Here is a 26,703-nt window from a genome sequence, read left to right as displayed (position 1 = left end):
GGTGGCATGAGGGTACGGAGACACATGGATTTTACATGGGGCGGACTGGGTCTCCTGACTAAGTACACTGTAGTGTACACAGTACTAGAGATGAGCGGGTTCGGTTTCTCTGAATCCGAACCCGCCCGAACTTCAGCTTTTTTTACACGGATCCGAGCGACTCGGATCTTCCCGCCTTGCTCGGTTAACCCGAGCGCGCCCGAACGTCATCATGACGCTGTCGGATTCTCGCGAGACTCGGATTCTATATAAGGAGCCGCGCGTCGCCGCCATTTTCACACGTGCATTGAGATTGATAGGGAGAGGACGTGGCTGGCGTCCTCTCCATTTAGATTAGGGTTGAGAGAGAGAGAGAGAGATTGACCTGAGGCTGTGATACTGTAGAAGAGAGTGCAGAGTTTAGTGACTGACGACCACAGTGACCACCAGACAGTGCAGTTGTTTGTTTTATTTAATATATCCGTTCTCTGCCTGAAAAAAACGATACACACAGTGACTCAGTCACATACCATATCTGTGTGCACTGCTCTGCCCAGTGTGCTGCATCAATGTATATATATATCTGACTGTGCTCAGCTCACACAGCTTATAATTGTGGGGGAGACTGGGGAGCACTGCAGTGCCAGTTATAGGTTATAGCAGGAGCCAGGAGTACATAATATTATATTAAAATTAAACAGTGCACACTTTTGCTGCAGGAGTGCCACTGCCAGTGTGACTAGTGACCAGTGACCTGACCACCAGTATATATAATATTAGTAGTATACTATCTCTTTATCAACCAGTCTATATTAGCAGCAGACACAGTACAGTGCGGTAGTTCACGGCTGTGGCTACCTCTGTGTCGGCACTCGGCAGCCCGTCCATAATTGTATATACCACCTAACCGTGGTTTTTTTTTCTTTCTTTATAGTCATACTAGTTACGAGTATACTATCTCTTTATCAACCAGTCTATATTAGCAGCAGACACAGTACAGTGCGGTAGTTCACGGCTGTGGCTACCTCTGTGTCGGCACTCGGCAGCCCGTCCATAATTGTATATACCACCTAACCGTGTTTTTTTTTTCTTTCTTTATACATACATACTAGTTACGAGTATACTATCTCTTTATCAACCAGTCTATATTAGCAGCAGACACAGTACAGTGCGGTAGTTCACGGCTGTGGCTACCTCTGTGTCGGCACTCGGCAGCCCGTCCATAATTGTATATACCACCTAACCGTGTTTTTTTTTTCTTTCTTTATACATACATACTAGTTACGAGTATACTATCTCTTTATCAACCAGTCTATATATTAGCAGCAGACACAGTACAGTGCGGTAGTTCACGGCTGTGGCTACCTCTGTGTCGGCACTCGGCAGCCCGTCCATAATTGTATATACCACCTAACCGTGGTTTTTTTTTCTTTCTTTATACATACATACTAGTTACGAGTATACTATCTCTTTATCAACCAGTCTATATATTAGCAGCAGACACAGTACAGTGCGGTAGTTCACGGCTGTGGCTACCTCTGTGTCGGCACTCGGCAGCCCGTCCATAATTGTATATACCACCTAACCGTGGTTTTTCTTTCTTTCTTTATACATACATACTAGTTACGAGTATACTATCTCTTTATCAACCAGTCTATATTAGCAGCAGACACAGTACAGTGCGGTAGTTCACGGCTGTGGCTACCTCTGTGTCGGCACTCGGCAGCCCGTCCATAATTGTATATACCACCTAACCGTGGTTTTTTTTTCTTTCTTTATACATACATACTAGTTACGAGTATACTATCTCTTTATCAACCAGTCTATATATTAGCAGCAGACACAGTACAGTGCGGTAGTTCACGGCTGTGGCTACCTCTGTGTCGGCACTCGGCAGCCCGTCCATAATTGTATATACCACCTAACCGTGGTTTTTTTTTCTTTCTTTATACATACATACTAGTTACGAGTATACTATCTCTTTATCAACCAGTCTATATATTAGCAGCAGACACAGTACAGTGCGGTAGTTCACGGCTGTGGCTACCTCTGTGTCGGCACTCGGCAGCCCGTCCATAATTGTATATACCACCTAACCGTGTTTTTTTTTTTCTTTCTTTATACATACATACTAGTTACGAGTATACTATCTCTTTATCAACCAGTCTATATTAGCAGCAGACACAGTACAGTGCGGTAGTTCACGGCTGTGGCTACCTCTGTGTCGGCACTCGGCAGCCCGTCCATAATTGTATATACCACCTAACCGTGGTTTTTTTTTCTTTCTTTATACATACATACTAGTTACGAGTATACTATCTCTTTATCAACCAGTCTATATATTAGCAGCAGACACAGTACAGTGCGGTAGTTCACAGCTGTGGCTACCTCTGTGTCGGCACTCGGCAGCCCGTCCATAATTGTATATACCACCTAACCGTGGTTTTTTTTTTCTTTCTTTATAGTCATACTAGTTACGAGTATACTATCTCTTTATCAACCAGTCTATATTAGCAGCAGACACAGTACAGTGCGGTAGTTCACGGCTGTGGCTACCTCTGTGTCGGCACTCGGCAGCCCGTCCATAATTGTATATACCACCTAACCGTGGTTTTTCTTTCTTTCTTTATACATACATACTAGTTACGAGTATACTATCTCTTTATCAACCAGTCTATATTAGCAGCAGACACAGTACAGTGCGGTAGTTCACGGCTGTGGCTACCTCTGTGTCGGCACTCGGCAGCCCGTCCATAATTGTATATACCACCTAACCGTGGTTTTTTTTTCTTTCTTTATACATACATACTAGTTACGAGTATACTATCTCTTTATCAACCAGTCTATATATTAGCAGCAGACACAGTACAGTGCGGTAGTTCACGGCTGTGGCTACCTCTGTGTCGGCACTCGGCAGCCCGTCCATAATTGTATATACCACCTAACCGTGGTTTTTTTTTCTTCTTTATACATACATACTACTACGACATCTCTTTATCAACCAGTCTATATTAGCAGCAGACACAGTACAGTACGGTAGTTCACGGCTGTGGCTACCTCTGTGTCTGCACTCGGCAGGCAGTCCGTCCATAATTGTATACCACCTAACCGTGGTTTTTTTTTCTTTCTTCTTTATACATACATAGTTACATAGACATCTCTTTATCAACCAGTCTATATTAGCAGCAGACACAGTACAGTACGGTAGTTCACGGCTGTGGCTACCTCTGTGTCTGCACTCGGCAGGCAGTCCGTCCATAATTGTATACCACCTAACCGTGGTTTTTTTTTTCTTTCTTCTTTATACATACATAGTTACATAGACATCTCTTTATCAACCAGTCTATATTAGCAGCAGACACAGTACAGTACGGTAGTTCACGGCTGTGGCTACCTCTGTGTCTGCACTCGGCAGGCAGTCCATAATTGTATACTAGTATCCATCTCCATTGTTTACCTGAGGTGCCTTTTAGTTGTGCCTATTAAAATATGGAGAACAAAAATGTTGAGGTTCCAAAATTAGGGAAAGATCAAGATCCACTTCCACCTCGTGCTGAAGCTGCTGCCACTAGTCATGGCCGAGACGATGAAATGCCAGCAACGTCGTCTGCCAAGGCCGATGCCCAATGTCATAGTACAGAGCATGTCAAATCCAAAACACCAAATATCAGAAAAAAAAGGACTCCAAAACCTAAAATAAAATTGTCGGAGGAGAAGCGTAAACTTGCCAATATGCCATTTACGACACGGAGTGGCAAGGAACGGCTGAGGCCCTGGCCTATGTTCATGGCTAGTGGTTCAGCTTCACATGAGGATGGAAGCACTCAGCCTCTCGCTAGAAAAATGAAAAGACTCAAGCTGGCAAAAGCAGCACAGCAAAGAACTGTGCATTCTTCGAAATCCCAAATCCACAAGGAGAGTCCAATTGTGTCGGTTGCGATGCCTGACCTTCCCAACACTGGACGTGAAGAGCATGCGCCTTCCACCATTTGCACGCCCCCTGCAAGTGCTGGAAGGAGCACCCGCAGTCCAGTTCCTGATAGTCAGATTGAAGATGTCAGTGTTGAAGTACACCAGGATGAGGAGGATATGGGTGTTGCTGGCGCTGGGGAGGAAATTGACCAGGAGGATTCTGATGGTGAGGTGGTTTGTTTAAGTCAGGCACCCGGGGAGACACCTGTTGTCCGTGGGAGGAATATGGCCGTTGACATGCCAGGTGAAAATACCAAAAAAATCAGCTCTTCGGTGTGGAGGTATTTCACCAGAAATGCGGACAACAGGTGTCAAGCCGTGTGTTCCCTTTGTCAAGCTGTAATAAGTAGGGGTAAGGACGTTAACCACCTCGGAACATCCTCCCTTATACGTCACCTGCAGCGCATTCATAATAAGTCAGTGACAAGTTCAAAAACTTTGGGTGACAGCGAAAGCAGTCCACTGACCAGTAAATCCCTTCCTTTTGTAACCAAGCTCACGCAAACCACCCCACCAACTCCCTCAGTGTCAATTTCCTCCTTCCCCAGGAATGCCAATAGTCCTGCAGGCCATGTCACTGGCAATTCTGACGATTCCTCTCCTGCCTGGGATTCCTCCGATGCATCCTTGCGTGTAACGCCTACTGCTGCTGGCGCTGCTGTTGTTGCTGCTGGGAGTCGATGGTCATCCCAGAGGGGAAGTCGTAAGCCCACTTGTACTACTTCCAGTAAGCAATTGACTGTTCAACAGTCCTTTGCGAGGAAGATGAAATATCACAGCAGTCATCCTGCTGCAAAGCGGATAACTGAGGCCTTGACAACTATGTTGGTGTTAGACGTGCGTCCGGTATCCGCCGTTAGTTCACAGGGAACTAGACAATTTATTGAGGCAGTGTGCCCCCGTTACCAAATACCATCTAGGTTCCACTTCTCTAGGCAGGCGATACCGAGAATGTACACGGACGTCAGAAAAAGACTCACCAGTGTCCTAAAAAATGCAGTTGTACCCAATGTCCACTTAACCACGGACATGTGGACAAGTGGAGCAGGGCAGGGTCAGGACTATATGACTGTGACAGCCCACTGGGTAGATGTATGGACTCCCGCCGCAAGAACAGCAGCGGCGGCACCAGTAGCAGCATCTCGCAAACGCCAACTCTTTCCTAGGCAGGCTACGCTTTGTATCACCGCTTTCCAGAATACGCACACAGCTGAAAACCTCTTACGGCAACTGAGGAAGATCATCGCGGAATGGCTTACCCCAATTGGACTCTCCTGTGGATTTGTGGCATCGGACAACGCCAGCAATATTGTGTGTGCATTAAATATGGGCAAATTCCAGCACGTCCCATGTTTTGCACATACCTTGAATTTGGTGGTGCAGAATTTTTTAAAAAACGACAGGGGCGTGCAAGAGATGCTGTCGGTGGCCAGAAGAATTGCGGGACACTTTCGGCGTACAGGCACCACGTACAGAAGACTGGAGCACCACCAAAAACTACTGAACCTGCCCTGCCATCATCTGAAGCAAGAAGTGGTAACGAGGTGGAATTCAACCCTCTATATGCTTCAGAGGTTGGAGGAGCAGCAAAAGGCCATTCAAGCCTATACAATTGAGCACGATATAGTAGGTGGAATGCACCTGTCTCAGGCGCAGTGGAGAATGATTTCAACGTTGTGCAAGGTTCTGATGCCCTTTGAACTTGCCACACGTGAAGTCAGTTCAGACACTGCCAGCCTGAGTCAGGTCATTCCCCTCATCAGGCTTTTGCAGAAGAAGCTGGAGACATTGAAGGAGGAGCTAACACGGAGCGATTCCGCTAGGCATGTGGGACTTGTGGATGGAGCCCTTAATTCGCTTAACAAGGATTCACGGGTGGTCAATCTGTTGAAATCAGAGCACTACATTTTGGCCACCGTGCTCGATCCTAGATTTAAAGCCTACCTTGGATCTCTCTTTCCGGCAGACACAAGTCTGCTGGGGTTGAAAGACCTGCTGGTGAGAAAATTGTCAAGTCAAGCGGAACGCGACCTGTCAACATCTCCTCCTTCACATTCTCCCGCAACTGGGGGTGCGAGGAAAAGGCTCAGAATTCCGAGCCCACCCGCTGGCGGTGATGCAGGGCAGTCTGGAGCGACTGCTGATGCTGACATCTGGTCCGGACTGAAGGACCTGACAACGATTACGGACATGTCGTCTACTGTCACTGCATATGATTCTCTCAACATTGATAGAATGGTGGAGGATTATATGAGTGACCGCATCCAAGTAGGCACGTCACACAGTCCGTACTTATACTGGCAGGAAAAAGAGGCAATTTGGAGGCCCTTGCACAAACTGGCTTTATTCTACCTAAGTTGCCCTCCCACAAGTGTGTACTCCGAAAGAGTGTTTAGTGCCGCCGCTCACCTTGTCAGCAATCGGCGTACGAGGTTACATCCAGAAAATGTGGAGAAGATGATGTTCATTAAAATGAATTATAATCAATTCCTCCGCGGAGACATTGACCAGCAGCAATTGCCTCCACAAAGTACACAGGGAGCTGAGATGGTGGATTCCAGTGGGGACGAATTGATAATCTGTGAGGAGGGGGATGTACACGGTGATATATCGGAGGGTGATGATGAGGTGGACATCTTGCCTCTGTAGAGCCAGTTTGTGCAAGGAGAGATTAATTGCTTCTTTTTTGGGGGGGGGTCCAAACCAACCCGTCATATCAGTCACAGTCGTGTGGCAGACCCTGTCACTGAAATGATGGGTTGGTTAAAGTGTGCATGTCCTGTTTTGTTTATACAACATAAGGGTGGGTGGGAGGGCCCAAGGACAATTCCATCTTGCACCTCTTTTTTCTTTTCTTTTTCTTTGCATCATGTGCTGATTGGGGAGGGTTTTTTGGAAGGGACATCCTGCGTGACACTGCAGTGCCACTCCTAAATGGGCCCGGTGTTTGTGTCGGCCACTAGGGTCGCTAATCTTACTCACACAGTCAGCTACCTCATTGCGCCTCTTTTTTTCTTTGCGTCATGTGCTGTTTGGGGAGGGTTTTTTGGAAGGGACATCCTGCGTGACACTGCAGTGCCACTCCTAGATGGGCCCGGTGTTTGTGTCGGCCACTAGGGTCGCTAATCTTACTCACACAGCTACCTCATTGCGCCTCTTTTTTTCTTTGCGTCATGTGCTGTTTGGGGAGGGTTTTTTGGAAGGGACATCCTGCGTGACACTGCAGTGCCACTCCTAGATGGGCCCGGTGTTTGTGTCGGCCACTAGGGTCGCTAATCTTACTCACACAGCTACCTCATTGCGCCTCTTTTTTTCTTTGCGTCATGTGCTGTTTGGGGAGGGTTTTTTGGAAGGGCCATCCTGCGTGACACTGCAGTGCCACTCCTAGATGGGCCCGGTGTTTGTGTCGGCCACTAGGGTCGCTAATCTTACTCACACAGCTACCTCATTGCGCCTCTTTTTTTCTTTGCGTCATGTGCTGTTTGGGGAGGGTTTTTTAGAAGGGACATCCTGCGTGACACTGCAGTGCCACTCCTAGATGGGCCCGGTGTTTGTGTCGGCCACTAGGGTCGCTTATCTTACTCACACAGCGACCTCGGTGCAAATTTTAGGACTAAAAATAATATTGTGAGGTGTGAGGTATTCAGAATAGACTGAAAATGAGTGTAAATTATGGTTTTTGAGGTTAATAATACTTTGGGATCAAAATGACCCCCAAATTCTATGATTTAAGCTGTTTTTTAGTGTTTTTTGAAAAAAAACACCCGAATCCAAAACACACCCGAATCCGACAAAAAAAATTCGGTGAGGTTTTGCCAAATGCGTTCGAACCCAAAACACGGCCGCGGAACCGAACCCAAAACCAAAACACAAAACCCGAAAAATTTCAGGCGCTCATCTCTACACAGTACCCAGACTGGCACTACAGCCATAAAAGGGGAATGTCTTCATTTTATGCACAGACACATAAACCAGTATAAAGAAGAGTGGGAAGACCGCGCGCCATTGAAGGGGCAGTGCATCACTTTGAGCTGATCCAGCAACTCACAAGCACCATTTTCCCTATTGCAGTTGACACAGACGCTGACTGACAGGGACGCGCAGCTCCTCTGGAAAGCCTCCAGTTTACCTCAGCGGTACCAGGGGGTTATAGCAGGGGGGAGCGGTTTACTAGTGTACTAAAGGGGTCATTCTGACCTGATCGCATGCTGCTGTTTTTCGCAGCGCAGCGATCAGGTCACTACTGCGCATGCGTATGCACCGCTATGCGCAGGCGCATCGTACGGGTACAAAGCGGATCGTTGCATGGGCGATGGATTTAACGAAGAATCCATACGCACAGCCGATCGCAAGACGATTGACAGGAAGAAGGCATTTATGGGTGTCAACTGAACGTTTTCAGGGAGTGGTTGGAAAAACGCAGGCGTGTCCAAGCGTTTGCAGGGCGGGTGTCTGACGTCAATTCCGGGACCGGACAGGCTGTAGTGGTCGCAGCGGCTGAGTAAGTTCAGACCTACTCAGAAACTGCACAAACTATTTTTGTAGTGCTTGGCTGCACAGGCGTTCGCACATTTGCAAAGCTAAAATACACTCCCCAGTGGGCGGCAACTATGCGTTTGCACGGCTGCAAAAAGTAGCTAGCGAGCGATCAACTCGAAATGACCCCCTAAATCCCTAATCTAGGTACTTCGTCTGCGACCCGGCTAAGCTTGGCATTAGCGATAAGGGCGCCGTGTGCTGGTTTCATACTCTCTCTGTGGGGTATATTCAATTAGGGTCGAAAGCTGCCGTCTGTCGAAAAGACGGCAGTTTTCGACTTTTTAAGGTCGAATAGTGATTTGACCTATTCAATCCCATCAGTGTTTATTTGACAAGTCGTGGAATTCGACTTGTTGAATAGTACGTGAATCGGCAGTATAGCTGCCGATTCACGTACTTTTCAGTGAAACGGGGCCAAATTCGTCAGGATTTGGCCCCGTTTCCGACCATCTCAGTCCGACATAAAAAAAATGGCGGACTGAGATGTGGGACCCAGAGGAGGCGAGGGGGGGAGCCATGGGGAGATGGGGGACAGCCGTGGGCATACAGGGGAGAGCAGCGCTACAGCACAGCGCTGCAGCAGGATGTCTCACAGCTGCACCGCTCACTGCAGCGTCCACCCGGCTCCAGCAAGTGAGGTCACGCTTGCTGGAGCCGGGTGGACAATGCCGTGAGGTCTGGCGGCTGTGAGACAACCTCCTGCAGCGCTACTGTAGCTCTGCTCTCCTCTGTCTGCTCGCGGCTGTTCCCGCTGGTCTCCCCGCGGCTCCCCCCCCCCCCCCCCTCTCCTCCTCTGGGTCCCTCATCTCAATTCGACTTTTTAAAAGTTGGATTGAGATGAGATTGAATAGGGGTTGTCGGATCCATTCCGACAAATGCATGTCGGAATGGATCCGACCCTAATTGAATATACCCCTGTGTCTCTCTGGAAGGGCTCTTTGGGGGTTAATTGTGCTTTTAACCTTTTCCTGTGTGTGTGCTGTCACTACTGCAGTATGTCAGGCAAAGAGTGTGTTTCATGTAAGGCACAGTGTTCCTCTACTCCAGGGGGTTCACTAGTGTGTGCTCAGTGTAGTATCCCTTCCCAGGCTAGTGGGCCAGAACCAGCATGGCGGGACTCCATTAAGGGAATGATTTCCACCATTTCTACAAAATTATCTCGTAATGAGAAAGAGACGCAATACTTAAGGCAGTCTATGGATGAGTTTATGAAAAAGGACTCAGTACCCAGACCAGAGTCTCAGTCCTCTACCATTTGTCCGCAAAAACGTACTTTGGCCCATATACTGCATTCTGACTCTGATAATGAAGGGTCAGAAATGGAGGAAGGTGAGGTGGACACAGAGGTAGGGGAGGGTACTCTGTCACAGGGTGTAGAGGCTCTCATAGATGCAATCAGAGAAATTCTAAATATCCCTGATAAGGTGATAGAGGAGAGTGAGGAATCTTACTTTAATATTAAGAAAAAATCCTCAGCCACTTTTCCTGTGTCAAAGGAACTAAATACCCTGTTTGAAGAACCGTGGGTTAATCCAGATAAGAAATTTCAAATTCCTAGGAGGTTGTTATCATCATCTTTTCCTTTTCCTCCTGAGGATAGGAAAAAATGGGAAAATCCACGATAGTGGATGCGCCTGTCTCCAGGCTCTCACGTAAAATTATACTACCTGTGCCTGGTGCAGCCTCCCTAAAAGATGCGGCTGATCGCAAGATTGAGACTACACTCAAATCTTTGTATACTGCTGCCATGGTGGCCCATAGACCCACTATAACATGTGGGTGGATTACAAGAACCATTGCTAAATGGTCAGGTAATTTAATTGAGGGGTTAGACACCTTACCACAAGCGGAAATTATTTTGCTCCTGCGAACTTTATGGTGGAAGCCATAAAAGAAATAGGTTTACTTAATGCACGCACTACAGCTATGGCAGTGTCGGCACACAGAGGATTATGGCTATGTCAGTGGACTGCTGACGCGGACTCCAGGAAAGGAGTGGAAGGCCTTCCTTTCACAGGAGAGGCCTTATTTAGAGATGAACTCGACAAATGGATCTCCCGAGCTACTACAGGTAAGTCCACATACCTACCTTCTGCAGCTCCGCCAGCTAGGAAGGCCTACTCAGGACCTAATCTACAGTCCTTTCGGACTGCCAAGTTTAGGGGCAAGGCCAGAGGTTCTTCTACTGCCGCCAGAGGTGCTAGAGGTAAACCACGCAAACCAGCGACTGCTGGTTCACAGGAACAGGGCTCAGTCTCTGCTTCCTCAAAATCTTCCACATGATGGTGGACCGCGATGCCTGGAAGCCATGCGGTTGGGAGCCCGGCTAAAATTCTTCAGTCACATCTGTACAGGATCGTGCCAGGATCCCTGGGTCATAGACCTTATATCCCAGGGCTACGGACTGGAGTTCCAGGAGCTCCCACCTCACAGATTCTTCAAATCAGGCTTACCAGTTTCACAAGAGGTGAGAGTAAACTTACATAATGCCATTCAAAAACTGTTACAGACCCAGGTCATTATTCCAGTTCCACCTCATCTACACAGCAAGGGTTACTATTCCAGCTTGTTTATAGTACCAAAACCTGACAGTTCTGTAAGACCGATTCTGATCCTCAAGTCATTGAACCCATATTTACGAGTGTTCAAATTCAAGATGGAGTCGTTGAGAGTGGTAATCACAGGTCTGGAGGAGAGGGAATTCCTAGCGTCTCTGGATGTCAAGGATGCGTACCTTCACATTCCGATCTGGCCGCCTCATCAGGCTTATCTACGGTTTGCATTGCAGGACTGCCCTTACCAGTTTCAGGCCCTGCCATTTGGTCTCTCCACGGCACCGAGGGTGTTCACCAAAGTGATGGAGGAGATGTTGCTGTTACTCCGCAGACAGGGAGTGAACATAGTTCCGTACTCAGATGATCTTCTGATAAAGGCACCGTCCAGGGAACAGCTGTTGGATAACATTGCCGTCTCAACCAGAATACTCCTGGATCATGGGTGGATTCTTAACCTGCCAAAATCTCACCTAGAACCAATGCAGAGGCTTCAGTTCCTGTGAATGATACTGGACTCAGAGTCTCAGAAAGTATTCCTTCCCTTGGAAACGGCAATGGTAATCCAGTCGATGGTTTGGGCTGTCTTTAAGCTGACCAGAATCTCAGTGCATCTCTGCATACGCCTTCTAGGGAAAATGGTGGCTTCTTATGAAGCAATTTAGTATGGAAGGTTTCATGCAAGGCCCTTCCAGCTGGATCTGTTGGACAAATGGTCCGGATCGCATCTTCTCATGCACCAGAGGATTCGTCTTTCACCAAAAGCCAGGATCTCCCTCCTGTGGTGGCTACAGACTTCTCACCTAGTCGAGGGTCAGAGGTTTGGGATTCACAATTGGATTCTGCTAACCACAGACGCAAGCCTTAGAAGTTGTGGAGCAGTCACCCAGGGGGTGCAGTTTCAGGGAAGATGGTCATGTCAAGAAGTTGTCCTTCCAGTAAACATCCTGGAACTCAGGGCTATCTCCAACGCCCTTCTGCAGGCCTCATCTCTTCTTCAGAATCAGGCCATTCAGGTCCAGTCGGACAATGTGACAGCGGTGACGTACATAAACCGACAAGGCGGAATGAAAAGCAGAGCCGCAATGTCAGAGGTGTCAAGAATTCTCCTCTGGGCGGAAAAACAATCCATGGCATTGTCGGCGATCTTCATTCCGGGAGTAGACAACTGGGAAGCAGACTTCCTCAGCAGACACGATCTGGAACCTCCACCCAGAGGTGTTCCGGTGGTTAACACGTCGGTGGGGGTATCCACAAATTGACATGATGGCCTCTTGACTCAACAAGTAGCTCAAGAGGTATTGTTCCAGGTCGAGGGACCCACAGGCAGTAGCGGTAGATGCCCTGACAACTCCATGGGTTTAGCAGCTGGTGTACTTGTTTCCTCCCATTTCTCTGATCTCAAGAATTCTAAAAAAAGAATAAAAAGGGAAAATGTTCAAGCAATCCTCATTGCTCCGGACTGGCCATGAAGGGCCTGGTATGCTTATCTTCTCGAGACTCTGATCGAAGATCCATGGACTCTACCTCTTCGAGAGGGTCTTTTGCAGCAGGGCCCGTTCGTCTATCAAGACTTACCATGGCTACGTTTAACGGCATTGAAGTTGAAAGGTTGATTCTAGCCAGGAGAGGGATTCCTGACAAGGTCATCCCGACTATGATCCAAGCCAGAAAGGGGGTAACGTCTAAACATTACCATTGTATTTAGAAGAAACATGTCTCTTGGTGTGAGAGCAGACAATAGTCTGCGGTGGAATTTCATCTGGAACGTTTCCTGCTTTTTCTGCAGTCGGGAGTTGACGTGGGCCTAAGCCTAGGCTCCATTAAAGTTCAGATTTCGGCCTTGTCTATTTTCTTTCAGAAACAATTGGCTTCTCTCCCTGAGGTCCAGACGATCTTAAAAGGTGTTCTGCACTTAAAGCCTCCCTTTGTGCCTCCTACGGCACCTTGGGATCTCAATTTGGTACTGCAGTTCCTTCAATCAGACTGGTTTGAACCGTTGCAGGAGATAGACGTAAAGTTCCTAACATGGTAGACCGTCACACTGTTGGCCTTGGCTTCAGCAAGATGTGTGTTGGAGCTGGGGGCGTTGTCTCAGAAGAGCCCCCACTTAATTTTCCATGAGGACAGAGCTGAACTCAGGACTTGTCAGCAATTTCTTCCTAAGGTGGTATCCGCGTTTCACATCAACCAACCTATTGTGGTTCTGGCTGTTAGGGACGCCTCTGCTACTTCAAAGTCTTTGGATATTGTAAGGGCTTTGAAGGTCTATGTGAAGAGAACAGCTCGTCACAGAAAATAGGACTCGCAGTTCGTTCTTTATGATCCCAATAAAATTGGATGCCCTGCTTCAAAGTAGTCCATTGCACGCTGGATCAGGCTCACTATCCAACATGCTTATTCCATGGCAGGTTTGCGGATTCCGAAATCTGTTCAAGCCCACTCTACTAGGTCGGTGGGTTCCTCTTGGGTGGCTGCCCGGGGTGTCTCGTCTTTACAGCTCTGCCGGGTTCGAACACGTTTGCTAAGTTTTACAAGTTCGATACTTTGGCCTCTGAGGACCTTCAGTTTGGTCAATCAGTTCTGCAGGAACCTCAGCACTCTCCCATCCGGTTTGGGAGCTTTGGTACTTACCCATGGTACTAAATGGATTCCCAGTATCCCCTAGGACAGTGGTTTCCAAACTTTTTTGAATCACGGCGCCCTAGAGTATCAGAATTTTTTTCATGTCACCCCTAGGCAAAAATTTCTTATTGAGAAATTTAGAAAGAAATATTAAATTAAGTAGATTGTGTTTATATGTCATCCTTAGGCTCAATTGTGTGGTGAGGGACAAGATTTGCTTCTGTTTGTCCCCATATTTTATGACTGACAGCTACTAGCACTAGTTTTGCCTATTATATTGACCATAAATAATTTGGTCCTGGACCACCAATCTAAGGCACCCCTGCAAGTGTCCCGAGGCACCCCAGGGAGCCACGGCACACAGTTTGGGAACCACTGCCCTAGGACGTAAGAGAAAATAGGATTTTAATAACCTCCCGGTAAAACCTTTTCTCATTGTCCATAAGGGATACTGGGTGCCCGCCCGGTGCTTCGCTCTTCCTGCTCTATTAGTTGATTCAGTAATGTTGTTTGGTTCAGCTGTTGCTGTCCCTATTTGCAAGTTTGCTTAGCATGGCTTTCCTCTTGTTCTGGTTGTGGGTTCGAATTCTCACCATTTTCCTTTTCTATATCCTTCTCTCAAAGTATGTCCGTCTCCTCGGGCACAGTTTCCTAGGCTGAGTCTGGTAGGAGGGGCCATCACACACAATCAAACGTCTATAGTGCCATGGATCCTAGTGGACCCGTCTATACCCCATGGTACTAAATGGATTCCCAGTATCCCCTATGGACTACGAGAAAAGGATTTACTGGTAGGTAATTAAAATCCTATTTTTTAATATGTGAGCATTAAGCTATAGCACACACAGGACCCTTTTCACATAAATACATGTACAGAGCTCTTCCCTAATAGATTGGCACCAATCTTTTCATCCACTGTGGCTGTACCTTTACAAGAAATATGCCATATAGAGGATAGGATGGGTTCTCAACAAATGGAGGCCAGTGAAGAACTCACTAAGGGTCATTCTTAGCACCCAAGGTAGAGGTGCGGTGAAGAATGCAAAATGTACTTGAGGCTACAGAGATCATGGTAAAGGAAAAAGGACAGGAAAAGTTTGAAATACATCACTGTCAGATATGCAAGTATGCTCTAAGGTGGAGCTAACTCATAAAAAATTGTAAAATATATGCATGTTTATGTTTTAATGGGATCAGTATGAGGTCCCGCCGGTATACCGACACCGGGATCCCGACCGGCACAATCCCGACAGGAGGTCGAGCGCAAGGCAGCCCCTTGCGTGCTCGCTGCGCTCACCCCGCTGCGGGCCCGGTGCCTTGCTATGCTTGGCACACTAATTTATTCTCCCTCTATGGGTGTCGTGGTCACCCACAGAGGGAGAATATGTCGGGATTCCGACCTCCGGGATCCTGTCCGGCGGGATCTTGACCGCATCCCGTTTTAATTTTCTAACATCCAGCCCTTTCCTGAAATTTGTTACTGATTTGCTAGCAGCAATATTTATTTGACTATTTAAGTGTTTATGTAGTTGCCTTTTTCTCAGCAGAAACTGTCATACCAGAAGATTACTTGGTTGATCCTGTAAATACAAAGCGATACAATGTTGATCCCTCTGATTCTGCCTTCAACTATATGGGTTCCCTTTACCCCATGAGACAGAACTCTGGAGAAGGGCGTCTGGGTGGGGGAGGTAGTTCCTCTTCTTCATGCAACCATCGCTCCAGCCAGATGTCTTCAGGAGGTCAATCATCAGCAGGATTAAGGCGCCAAACATCAAGTCCCACTCGAAGCGGAAGTTACCTTGAGGGAAACAGAAATGGTAACAAAATTTATATTTTGTGACTTTTTTTAATGACTATAAAGGTCCCTGGTATAAGTTATTACTGTTAATGTGATGATTTCATGTCATACCTGCCATTAATTTCCATGTCCATATAATTGTTGATATGTGGTTAAATGGTTAATCACTATGTGCTGACTTTTAACTGTGTCTTATTGCACATTATCATCTGTCTAAATATCATCACATTTCTGAGTAATATTTTTCAACAAACTTAAAGGACAGACTGTCTAGACTCCAGGTGCAGGACTTGTTTACATGTCTTTATAGAAGTATCTGCATGTTCACAAGTCTGTCATATGGGAGTGCCACAGAGCTGCATGGTTGTACAGTTCTTAGCCCAAAAGCGATTGATACCTTATTGTATTGACTGCTGTTTGCCTTTTATCATGTGTATCCTGTTATATAATCAACATGTGGACTAACCTCCTTGCTCACATCTGCTATACACCTACCAGCTTGTAGGAATCTGCCAGTAGGTTATGGGCCCATTTCTGCAGCTGTGAAGGACACGTACAACAGGATTACAATTTCATATTGAAGGTGAACATGTATACTCAAAGTGTAAGTATTAGTTTCATAAAATTGAAAGGCTCAGAGGATACTTTACTTGGAAATTTGCTATAGAAATGAAGTTACTTTAAAGTGTGAGAAGATGTGGAAGGTCAAAATCCTGATGCGGTGGATAGAGACATTGGAACCATTGGCTTAGTTGTAGAACAGCAAGTATATTCCATCATCAAAAAGAAGGCGTCTACAAAGGAAATGTGGGTAGCCCTTCAAAGAGCTTACAAAGATAAGGGTCTTATGAGGAGAATAAACCTCAAATGCACTTTGTACGGTACTAAACTAAATTAATGTAAGGACATAACTAAATAAGCCTTTAAGATGTCCATTACCCAGCAATTGGTATCCTTTGAAGTCCAGGTAGACGATGAAGAGGTCGCTATGGCTATGTTGTAGAACCTGACCACAGAATTTGATTTTATGATAGTGGCATTGGAGTCAATACTACTGAATTAACTACTGATATTGTTAGGGCAAAGCTGCTATAATTCATGGAGCAGATACCTGGGGACAATATTGCTGGAACATCTGTCTTATATACTAAAGACACTTAGTTTAAAAAACAAAAAGTACAAATACTTTATTTGTAATAAAGTAAGGCACAAGGCTTCCGATTGCAGACTAAAAGACTAAAGCGGTACACTGAAAAAGCGTTATAACAAAATTGAGTCACCTTTGAAGAGAGCAGACCAGCATAGGAGAAACTGCTGGTATATGTACTTGGGGGCCACTAGACATTTTGAAATAAAAAAAATGGTTCAATTCATAGAGTGAATGGGAACCCATTACAGTCAAAGAAATCAGGAATTACGTCCTCACATCATCTAAAATCGGGACAATTACAGTGAACATAAAAAATCAAAAGCAAAACTAGTCACAGATATTGAAAAAGTTTTATTTGTACAAGACCTTGGAAGTAACTTAATCACCATGAGTATCCTTGAGAAGAAAAAATACAAAATCAACTTTACAGAAGGCATGTGCATCATGCGCAATAAGGGACAATAATAGCTTCTGCTACTAAATGCCAACAACACAGTGTTATGCGATGACTGCTTTGGATTCTAGCCAGACTATGGTACGTAGGCAAATGCGATTGGGACATTTAGGGTATGATGATGTAGAGAAAAATCTCAAGAAGGGATGGTGACAGGAATGGCAATAAGCAATCCTGATCGTCTAATATGTGACAGTTGCATCAAGGGTTAACAAATTATACCCATTCCCGAAATCAGCAACTAGAGCTGATGCACCATTATCGTTGATGCACACAGATTTATGTGATCCTGTGGAACATGAATCATTCAGTGGATTCAGGCATTTCATGACACTAATAAATCATTTTACAAGGCTGACCGATGTGTACTTTCTAAAAGTAAAAAATTAAGTGATACACAAATTTGTGGACTAGAAGAATTTAGTAGAAACCCCAAAGCGTTATAAACTAAAAACTTTGAGAGACGACAATGGAGTAGATTACCAAAACAAAAGTTTTTTGAACTTCATGAGAAAATATGGGATCAAGCATCAGGTAAGCCAGAACAAAATGGTGTTAGTGAGCGTGTAAATCGCATTGTATTGGAAAGAGCTTGAGCAATGCTGAATAATGGCCTTGAAAAGATATGTTTTGCTGCATCAGTTCAAACAGCAGTTTATCTAAAGAACAATTCACCCACTGTTGCAGTGATAGGGAAAACATTGACTGAATTGTGGACTGGTAAGAAACCTGCCATAAATTGTTTAAGAGTATTTGGTTGCAAAATTTATGTGCATAATCCAGAAGAAAGAAGAAACAAGTTGGATTACAAATCACAAGACTGGTTTTTCTTGGATATTGTCTAGAGAATGGAAGGGATATAGACTAGGGACATTGCTAACAAAAAACTTGTTAAATACCAAGCTGTCATGTTCATGAATCAGACTGTGAAGTGCCTGAGAAATGTGTAATGCTTGAACTACTTGTGAATACCAATACTACTAACCAAGAGACTTTAAACCTTGAAAAACCAATAGCAAACACGTATTGCAACAAGACATAACAAAGAAAACCCCCATATTTTCCAATATCGAATTCTCAGCCCCAAAGTTTAGAAGAAGCAAAATTAAGTAGTGAGTGGTCCAAATGGAAGTCTGCTGTAGATAAGGAAATGGCATCTTTAGATGAAAATGGGCTTGGACTATTGTGAACAGAACGACTCACCAGAAACAATTAAAAGCGAATGGATTTTCTGTAGAAAGTGAAATAGAGACGAATCAATTGCATGTTACAAGTCTCACTTTGTTGCAAAGGGATTTACTCAAAGGCATGGAATTGATTACAGTGAAGTGTTCTCCCCTGTCACAAGGTACAGTACCCTACATTTGATAATTGCTATATCTGCGCTATATGACTTGTTGTTACTGTATATCAACTAGATTTTGATTTGCCATTTCTTAATGATGAACTAGCTGAAGAAATCTTTGTGGAGCAACAAGAGCACTGTGATCAAACTTTGTTTCAAGAATGTTACTTGAGAAATCATTATACAGCTTAAAAAAGCAGCAGATGTTGGCTGATTAAACTAGACACCGTGTTGCTAGAAATAGACTTTAAAAGATCAGGAACAGATTATGGTCTATACCACAAAATTATACACGGATGCTATTCCTTGTTGTTGTGTATGAGGATAATTTGCTTCTAGTGCGTAAAGAAAGTCAAATTGAAAATGTAAAGAGACTTTTAGAAGAAAAATTTAGATTGAAAGACACAGGTCCCACAAATCACTTGCTGGGAATATGGATTATTCAGATCTAAAATTTGGACCATTCAGTATAGATCAGCCAAACTATATTGAAACTGTACTACTGAAATATGGCATGTAAGATGCAAGACCAGTGTGTATTACTGTCGACAAAAGTACAAAACCAGCAAGAAGCATGTCACTAACTACACAATATATGAAATAGAGGAGATGAAATCTATCCCATATCAAAATGCAGTTGGGAGTATAGGGTGTATGGAAGGTTGAAAGTCACCCGTACATCACACATTGCAGTGAACCACATTAGCCAGATTTCACTGAATCCTGGAAAACAGCATTTGTTAGTAGTTAAGAGGCTCTTGAGATATGATACTAGTTTGTTAAAACTTATGTTTTCAAGGACAAAAGCTTTAAAACTTGAAATATTCTGCTATACAGAATGGGGAGCAGATGAAGACAGTAGATGTTCATATACTTGATACCTAGTTAAATTAGTAGGTGCAGCGATAATCTGGTCAAGTAAGAAACAACCAACAGTTGCTTTATATTCAACAGAAGCAGAATTTATGGCTTTGACTGAAACAGCAAAAGAGGCACTTTGGATTAAAAGTACTTTAATTGAACTAAACACTTTAAACTCTAAAGAAACTATCAACATCCTATGTGACAATAAAGGTGCTATAGATTTATCTGCTAGTACAAAGCACCATGACAGATCAAAGCACATCGCTATAAAACATCATATTATTAGAGAACTTGTTAAGAATAAGTTAATTACTGTGATCTTTATCATGAGCGAGCAATATATTGCCATGATACTCACTAATAGTCTTACTGTATAGCCAAAATGCTGAGAGCATTTCGTGAAAAATGTGGCCTGAAATGTGATGATTAATGATTGTTATTGCTAGATGCTTTTAATTTTATTAGTTTCTATTTTTCATCATATCAGCCTGTGGAGTGCCGCTGTTTTCCAGCTGTCTATAAAGGGACCATCATTATGGTCCACAGAAGGCACCGCAACAAGTAATCAGTAAACCCATCGAGAGTGCCAGGCTTCACCGCTGCATATATATATGTATATAGTTAAATGGATTATACCCACATGCTGTCTCTTAACAGTGCATTATTGTGCGTGACTCATCTGTCTAAATAACGTCACATGTCTGAGCAAATATTAATCACCAAATTTAAAGGTCAGACTGTTTAGACTTCAGGTGCAGGACTTGTTTACATGCCTCTATAAAAGTATATACATGTCACTGTGTTATTGGAGCGCCATAGTGCTTTACTGTTGTATAGTACTTGGCTTAAGAGAGATTGATACCTTATCATATTGACAGCTGTTTTCTATAATGTGTGTCCTGTTATATTTAATAACACCTAATCTGGTTTGGAATTAACATGTGGACTAACTTCCTTACTTACATCCGCTATGCACCTAATAATTTATAGGCGTCTGCCAATAATAATGTGTTTGGCTGAGTAATATTTGAAGACTTGTATCACCAACTATTTATTTGGCAACAACAACAAAACAGTCATTAGTGACATATTCAAGAACAGGTAATATGTTCATTGTAGTTTATTTAATAACATATTGCTACATGTAGTGATGCAATCAGAGAAGAATTTTTAATACAGTAACATTTCTATAAGTTGATATCTAATTGACTGTTATAGGTTAAGGCATATTATTGCTCACTGTGCCATTTTAATAATTTAGACCGCTACGCTGCAAAACTAATAGACCATTTATTTACATTGCTTTCAGTATATATCTGATTAGACTAATCACACAGACAATTTTATATACAATCATTCGGAGACATTTTACTTGTCAGATACTTAACTGTGGCCAATATATGCAGTGACAAACTGGGTAATGAAGTGCCCACCAGCAGAATTAAATAGGAGAAGATAGGAGAAGGGCAAGAAACTGACACAGACAGGGCAAGGGCAGACAGGCTGGGGCAGACAAGGCAAAGAGACTGACATAGACAAGGCATGGACAGAGAAGCTGAAACAGGCAGGACAGGGGTAGAGAGGCTGGTGCAGACAAGGCATGGAGACTGACAAAGACAAGACAAGGACAGAGAAGCTGAAACAGGCAGAACAGGGGTAGAGAGGCTGGTGCAGACAAGGCATGGAGACTGACACAGACAAGGCAAGGACAGAGAAGCTGTGACATACAGCACAGGGGTAGAGAGGCTGGTGCAGACAAGGCATGGAGACTGACACAGACAAGGCAAGGACAGAGAAGCTGTGACATACAGCACAAGGGTAGAGAGGCTGGTGCAGACAAGGCATGGAGACTGACACAGACAAGGCAAGGACAGAGAAGCTGTGACAGACAGGGCAAGGGTAGAGAGCAGAGAGTCTAGTGCAGACAGGAGAAGGGATGAGAAAATGGCACAGGCAGGAGAGATTGATAGAAAAAGACACACTTAATCTAAGTACACACTATACAATTATTTAGCCAATTTGCCAATAATTGGGACATCGGCCTGATTTATAGTATACTGTGTACAAACAAAACAATCGTTTTGGCATTTTGCCAATAAATCTGGAAAATCGTGGAAAACGTTGTGGCACCCTCCTGATTGGCTGTCTGCTCCTGTAGTGTATGACAGGCAGCACACGGCAGTGATACAATGTAGCGCCTATGCACTCCATTGTAACCAATGGTGGGAACTTTGTGGTCAGCGGTGAGGTTACTTTCGGTCAACCGCTGACCACAAAGTTCCCACCATTGGTTACAATGGAGCGCATAGGCGCTACATTGTATCACTGCCGTGTGCTGCCTGTCATACACTACAGGAGCACACAGCCAATCAGGAGGGTGCCACAACGTGGCGCTCCCTGATTGGCTGATGGAACCCTCTTAGACAAAAGTCAGCGGGGGTTCGTGGCATTTGGGGAAAGGGGTCCCATGTGAAAACATGGGGCCCCTTTCAGTGCGAGGTCGGGTGTCCGTTTTGTTATTTTGCAAAGTACCAGGATTACAAATAGAAAAGAAGAGGAGCCATCTACACTGGATTATGTGAGTATAATTTTTCCAACAGGTACCCCATGGATTCTACATGGAGAAGAGGACTGACCCTCGTGTGAACATAGGTAAGTATGTGTGTATGGAGGTGTGGATGTATGTATTAAACTTTTACTTTCAAGGTGTGTGTCTTCTGTTTTTATTGGGTTTTTTTTTTTAGTAGTAGTACTACAGGTACCAGCGGGCCCGGTTTTCCACCGCATGCTGGTACTTGTGGTTCTCCAAGTACCAGCTTGCGGGGGAGGCTTGCTGGGACTTGTAGTACTGCTACTAAAAACAATATTCATTTTTTTACAAAAAGGCTATCAGCCCCCCATCCGCAGCCCTTGGATGGGGGGGACAGCCTCGGGCTTCACCCCTGGCCCTTGGGTGGCTGGAGGGGGGGACCCCTTGATTGAAGGGGTCCCCACTCCTCCAGGGTACCCCGGCCAGGGGTGACTAGTTGGGTATGTAATGCCAGGGCCGCAGGGACCTATATAAAAGTGTCCCCCGGCTGTGGCATTATGTATCTGGCTAGTGGAGCCCGGTGCTGGTTTCAGAAATACGGGGGACCCCTACGCTTTTTGTCCCCCGTATTTTTGGAACCAGGACCAGGCGCAGAGCCCGGTGCTGGTTGTTTAAATATGGGGGAACCCCTGTCATTTTTTCCCCCATATTTTTTCAACCAGGGCCGGCTCAAAGAGCCCGAGGCTGGTTTGGCTTAGGAGGGGGGACCCCGCGCATTTTTAAAAAAAAAAAATAACACTTTCCCACCCCTTCCCACTGAAAAACATGCACGGATCTCATGGATCCGTGCATGCCTATCCGAACACGGTAAAAAAAGCAGGTCTGTTTTTTTTTAGCACTTTTTCACGATTTGTATTTTATCACGGCAGTGTTTGGCTATTGTCGGCAGTGTTTGTGATTTGCACTTTTTAGTAAATGACTGATTTCTACCAAATTCCAGGCGTATTTGGCCGATGGTGTATTGATTCGTAATTTTTTCCTAGGACTTCCAAAATAATACGAATGCCCTCATCACTGCCGTGATTTGAGTTTAGTAAATTCCCGAGATGACACTTTGAAGAAAAAACATCATCTCGGTCAAAATCGGGATCTTAGTAAATATACCCCAAGGTGTGTGCATTCTTAATAATCTGCCCATATTTCCTATGTTTTCTTGTCACTATATCATCCTCCTTGTGGGCAAATGCAGTGTGATGTGGCAGAAAATCAATAACTTTGAAACAAAAAAATTATTTTAGTATGTAGCCCGATTGTCGGACTGACCCAAAAAAATCAGACAGTGTGTGCTTAGCTGCACTGTTATTATTGGCTTCCAGTCTTTGACTCATCACCACCGAGAATTACGCAGTGGGACTGACTAGGTTTCCCGATGGGACAATCTGACATTTAGTATATGTTTGCCAAATGATGCAAAATTCATTTTGATATAACATTTACTTTTTCTTTTATTTTAGGTGATCTTTTATATGTGAAAAACATACTTCAATCATAACTTATTTTTAGGGGGAGTTTAGTAAGTTACCCAAGTACTGAATGACTCTTACCTGATGCCAAGCATTAATTTCAGTCAGGCAACTTGCTAACATCCCAGCACTATGATGTTTGCCCTTACTTTTTCTTGTCTGTTTCAAGCAGACAACTGTTTTGCCAGTGTCCCTCTCCATGCAGTGTGTGTGGCAGTGCGTGTGTGGTTATCATTTATGTTATTTGGTTTTATATATTATGTTTAAAATTCATAGTAGATATCCAATAACACAATGGTTTAGTGCAGTCACATTTACTAACTGAAAGCTTTATTCGGAGTATGCACTGGGAGAAGTGGGGTAACTAGGAAGCCCTTTTTGTGTGTTTCTTTTTTCTTTTTTTTACTACCTCCACATGACCACTACTGATTCCTGCGGCCAGATGTTTTAAAATTCTCTTGCTGACAACAGCATAAGTATGACATGTAAAGTCTATCAAAGTGCAAAACTGTTATATAAATGTGATCAAAAGCCTAGGTAGGTAATACATAAATTCATTCCATTCAGAATGAAACAAGTTCTGCATTTGGTGCCATTTGACAAATTGAAATGACAGTAAATTAATTTCCCTCATTACAGCGTCAAGCCCTTCTCCTGAAAACCAGGAAACAGTCAGACCGACTAGCAAGGATCCATCAAACTGGAGTGTGGAAGATGTAGTCTGGTTTGTGAAAGATGCAGATCCACAATCGCTAGGCCCCCATGTTGACCTTTTCAGAAAGCATGTAAGTTACTTTTTGACCACAATACAATAGTGATACCAAGTAATCAAGTTTGCATTAACAATTGCAGAACACTTACTTAGCCTTACAAAATACTAACTTTAGAATTATTCATATGTCAACCTTAGATGTACTCTTGTTTTTATAAGCAATAATGGCAATACAAAATGTATTTGATTTCAGAATAACTGATTTTCTTTCCAGACTCTCTTACTATTCTAAATTTAATATAATCAGTTAAAATAAATTTGAGGATCAACTTTCGCTACATCATATTGTATTAAGCTAATTTCTTTTGAGAAATGTTCCTTAAATTTTTCTCTGAAATCTTATTCAATATATTTTGTTCTTTAAAAAAAAACCCTGTTTCTGCTATGAACAATAAAAACTAACAAGAGAAATGAATCTTCTACAACCAGTACTCTGTATTTCACTGCTTAACTGTGATCATTGACTTTTCTCCACAGTCTATTGATTACTGACATTCAGTGATGAGATAGATGAGTGAGGTTCTACAGTAAGCTAGGCACAAATCTATAGTGATTGCCTGTGGCATGTAGTATTGTGCACAGAAATCTTGGGATTTGAACGAACAAAAACAACATGTCTGGAAATATTCCTTTTTTACTTTGTAAGTGCATGACAGAATTACAAGAGGAATACATCAATGCATCTACGAAATACAGGCCATAAATCTATGGCCTCAATTCCCCATTTCGCAAATCCGTGATCCCCCGACCTTTGTGTTGGCAGAACGGGGAATTTCTGCGATTTCTGCCTGAACGACGGGCACCATAAAGGAGCTGTCCATATATGTGTATTACAGTATCACCAAATACAAACATAACAACTGACCATGCATTTATATAGTGACCTGCCTTCTGTTTCTCTTCTCTATAGGAGATTGATGGCAATGCATTGCTTCTTCTAAGGAGTGACATGGTTATGAAGTATTTGGGACTAAAACTGGGGCCTGCCCTGAAGCTTTGCTATCATATCGATAAGCTGAAACAAGCAAAATTCTGATGTTTCAATGTTCGTAACACAGCACTGTCACATGGTAGAGTGGTAACATGTTGCCTTATGAAAAGGCCATTTTGACACCTTTTTATTTTTGTCATAAGCTTGTGTTTTAAAAATGGTTGTGTAATTTTCATATCAGCCTATCTTTTTTACTGAAAAGGTGTGCAAGTCATTGCTCTGAATGTGGTTGACATTACTGTAGATGGCTAGTGTAAAGCATTGCCAAAGCAAGCATGTAATTACTAGCAAACACTGAACTATTTGTATGGCAGAAGCAATGAGACTCCAATTAGCATTGTTCAACAATTGGATAGCCAATATCAAAGAAATAATTGCCATATCAACTGGGTCTCTTGGAAACCTGAAAGTATCACTTTGGTTTTTCAGGAATATCAAATTTCACTCTTATAAAGTGTCTACTACTCAAATAACATTTTTATATAGCTCTCATCTATCACAGGATTACACTGTGCAGTGCTTCTAAGGATGGTTGTACTGTAGCTAAAACTCAACTCCAATCATTTTTAACTACCGGTACATAACTGTTACAGTTTACCATCCTTAAATAGGCATTTACTGTACAGAGTGGTAACTATATACTGTAGGTCTTGTAGTTTTGCTGTATACAGTGAAAATTATGTTTTCAAATATGTATACACTCGTTAGGTGGTCACTTAAAACTCTCTTCACATTTCATCTAAAAAAATGTATTTTTATGTTATTGTTTATATATTGATCAGATATTTATTCATTCTCAAAGCAGATTATTACAGTTTTAAATTAGTGCATATCTACATCATCTGACTATACTACAGTATAATATGTACCAGCCACAAATAATATGGTCATTTAAAAATATAAATCCACATACAGGAAAAAAACTATTTCCTCCAATGTAATCCATCAATCAGACCCCAAAATAGATTGATTGTAAATGTGTTTTAATTAATACATTTGGTTTTGTTACTATTTTTTGGTCTGTTTAAGTACAATTCTGTACAGAGCCAGATTAAGGTATGAAGGGCCCACTGGGTAAGCAGGGACCACTGGCATATCTATAAAGGGTGCAATGTGTGCGGTGCACACGGGCCCCTGAGTCCAGAGGGGGCCCACACTGCACACACTGCACCCATTTCTTCTATACTTACCTTTCCGGCGTCCATTGGTGACTGTGTGTGGGCCCCCTCCTCTCCTGTAGCCGTCACCGCCGTTGCTAGCGCACTGAGCGCTAGAGACTCTGGTACAGTGCCAGAGTCTACAGCGCATGCACAGGACTTCGGAAAGATGGCACAGCGGCCATTTTTCGGAGTCCTGCGCATGCGCTGTAGACTTTGGCACTGTGTCAGAGTCTCAGCGCTGACAGTGGCGGTGACGGCTACAGGAGAGGAGGGGGCCCACACACCGAGTCTGCACAAAGGTCCCCTACTCTCTAGAAACGCCGCTTGCAGGGGCCCACAGAATTGTACTGGGAAAGGGCATGGTCAGTACATTAGGGGGCATTGTTTCAAGCACTGAGCTCCATAGAGAATCTCCCTAACATCCAGTTTAATCAGTCTGACACAGT

General features: G+C 43.9%; 1 protein-coding gene across 3 annotated transcripts in view; it reads left to right on the top strand.

Moving 5' to 3' along the window:
• Positions 1-26,306, top strand: part of SCML4 (Scm polycomb group protein like 4) — a 202,046-nt gene extending 175,740 nt beyond the window's left edge. For 2 of the 3 annotated variants that reach the window (XM_063919689.1, XM_063919688.1), the window contains 3 exons: positions 15,215-15,487; positions 23,974-24,119; positions 25,017-26,306. In XM_063919689.1, the coding sequence (XP_063775759.1) occupies positions 15,215-15,487; positions 23,974-24,119; positions 25,017-25,142 (545 nt within the window). In that variant the 3' untranslated portion in view covers positions 25,143-26,306. Of the gene's footprint in view, positions 1-15,211; positions 15,488-23,973; positions 24,120-25,016 lie in introns of all 3 variants that reach the window. The other variant, XM_063919687.1, reaches the window with a different exon arrangement.
• Positions 26,307-26,703: the final 397 nt, after the last annotated feature.

Source organism: Pseudophryne corroboree, chromosome 4 (genome assembly GCF_028390025.1).
Source record: "Pseudophryne corroboree isolate aPseCor3 chromosome 4, aPseCor3.hap2, whole genome shotgun sequence".
Classification (NCBI taxonomy): domain Eukaryota; kingdom Metazoa; phylum Chordata; class Amphibia; order Anura; family Myobatrachidae; genus Pseudophryne; species Pseudophryne corroboree.
This window is presented reverse-complemented; position numbering and strand designations above follow the sequence as displayed.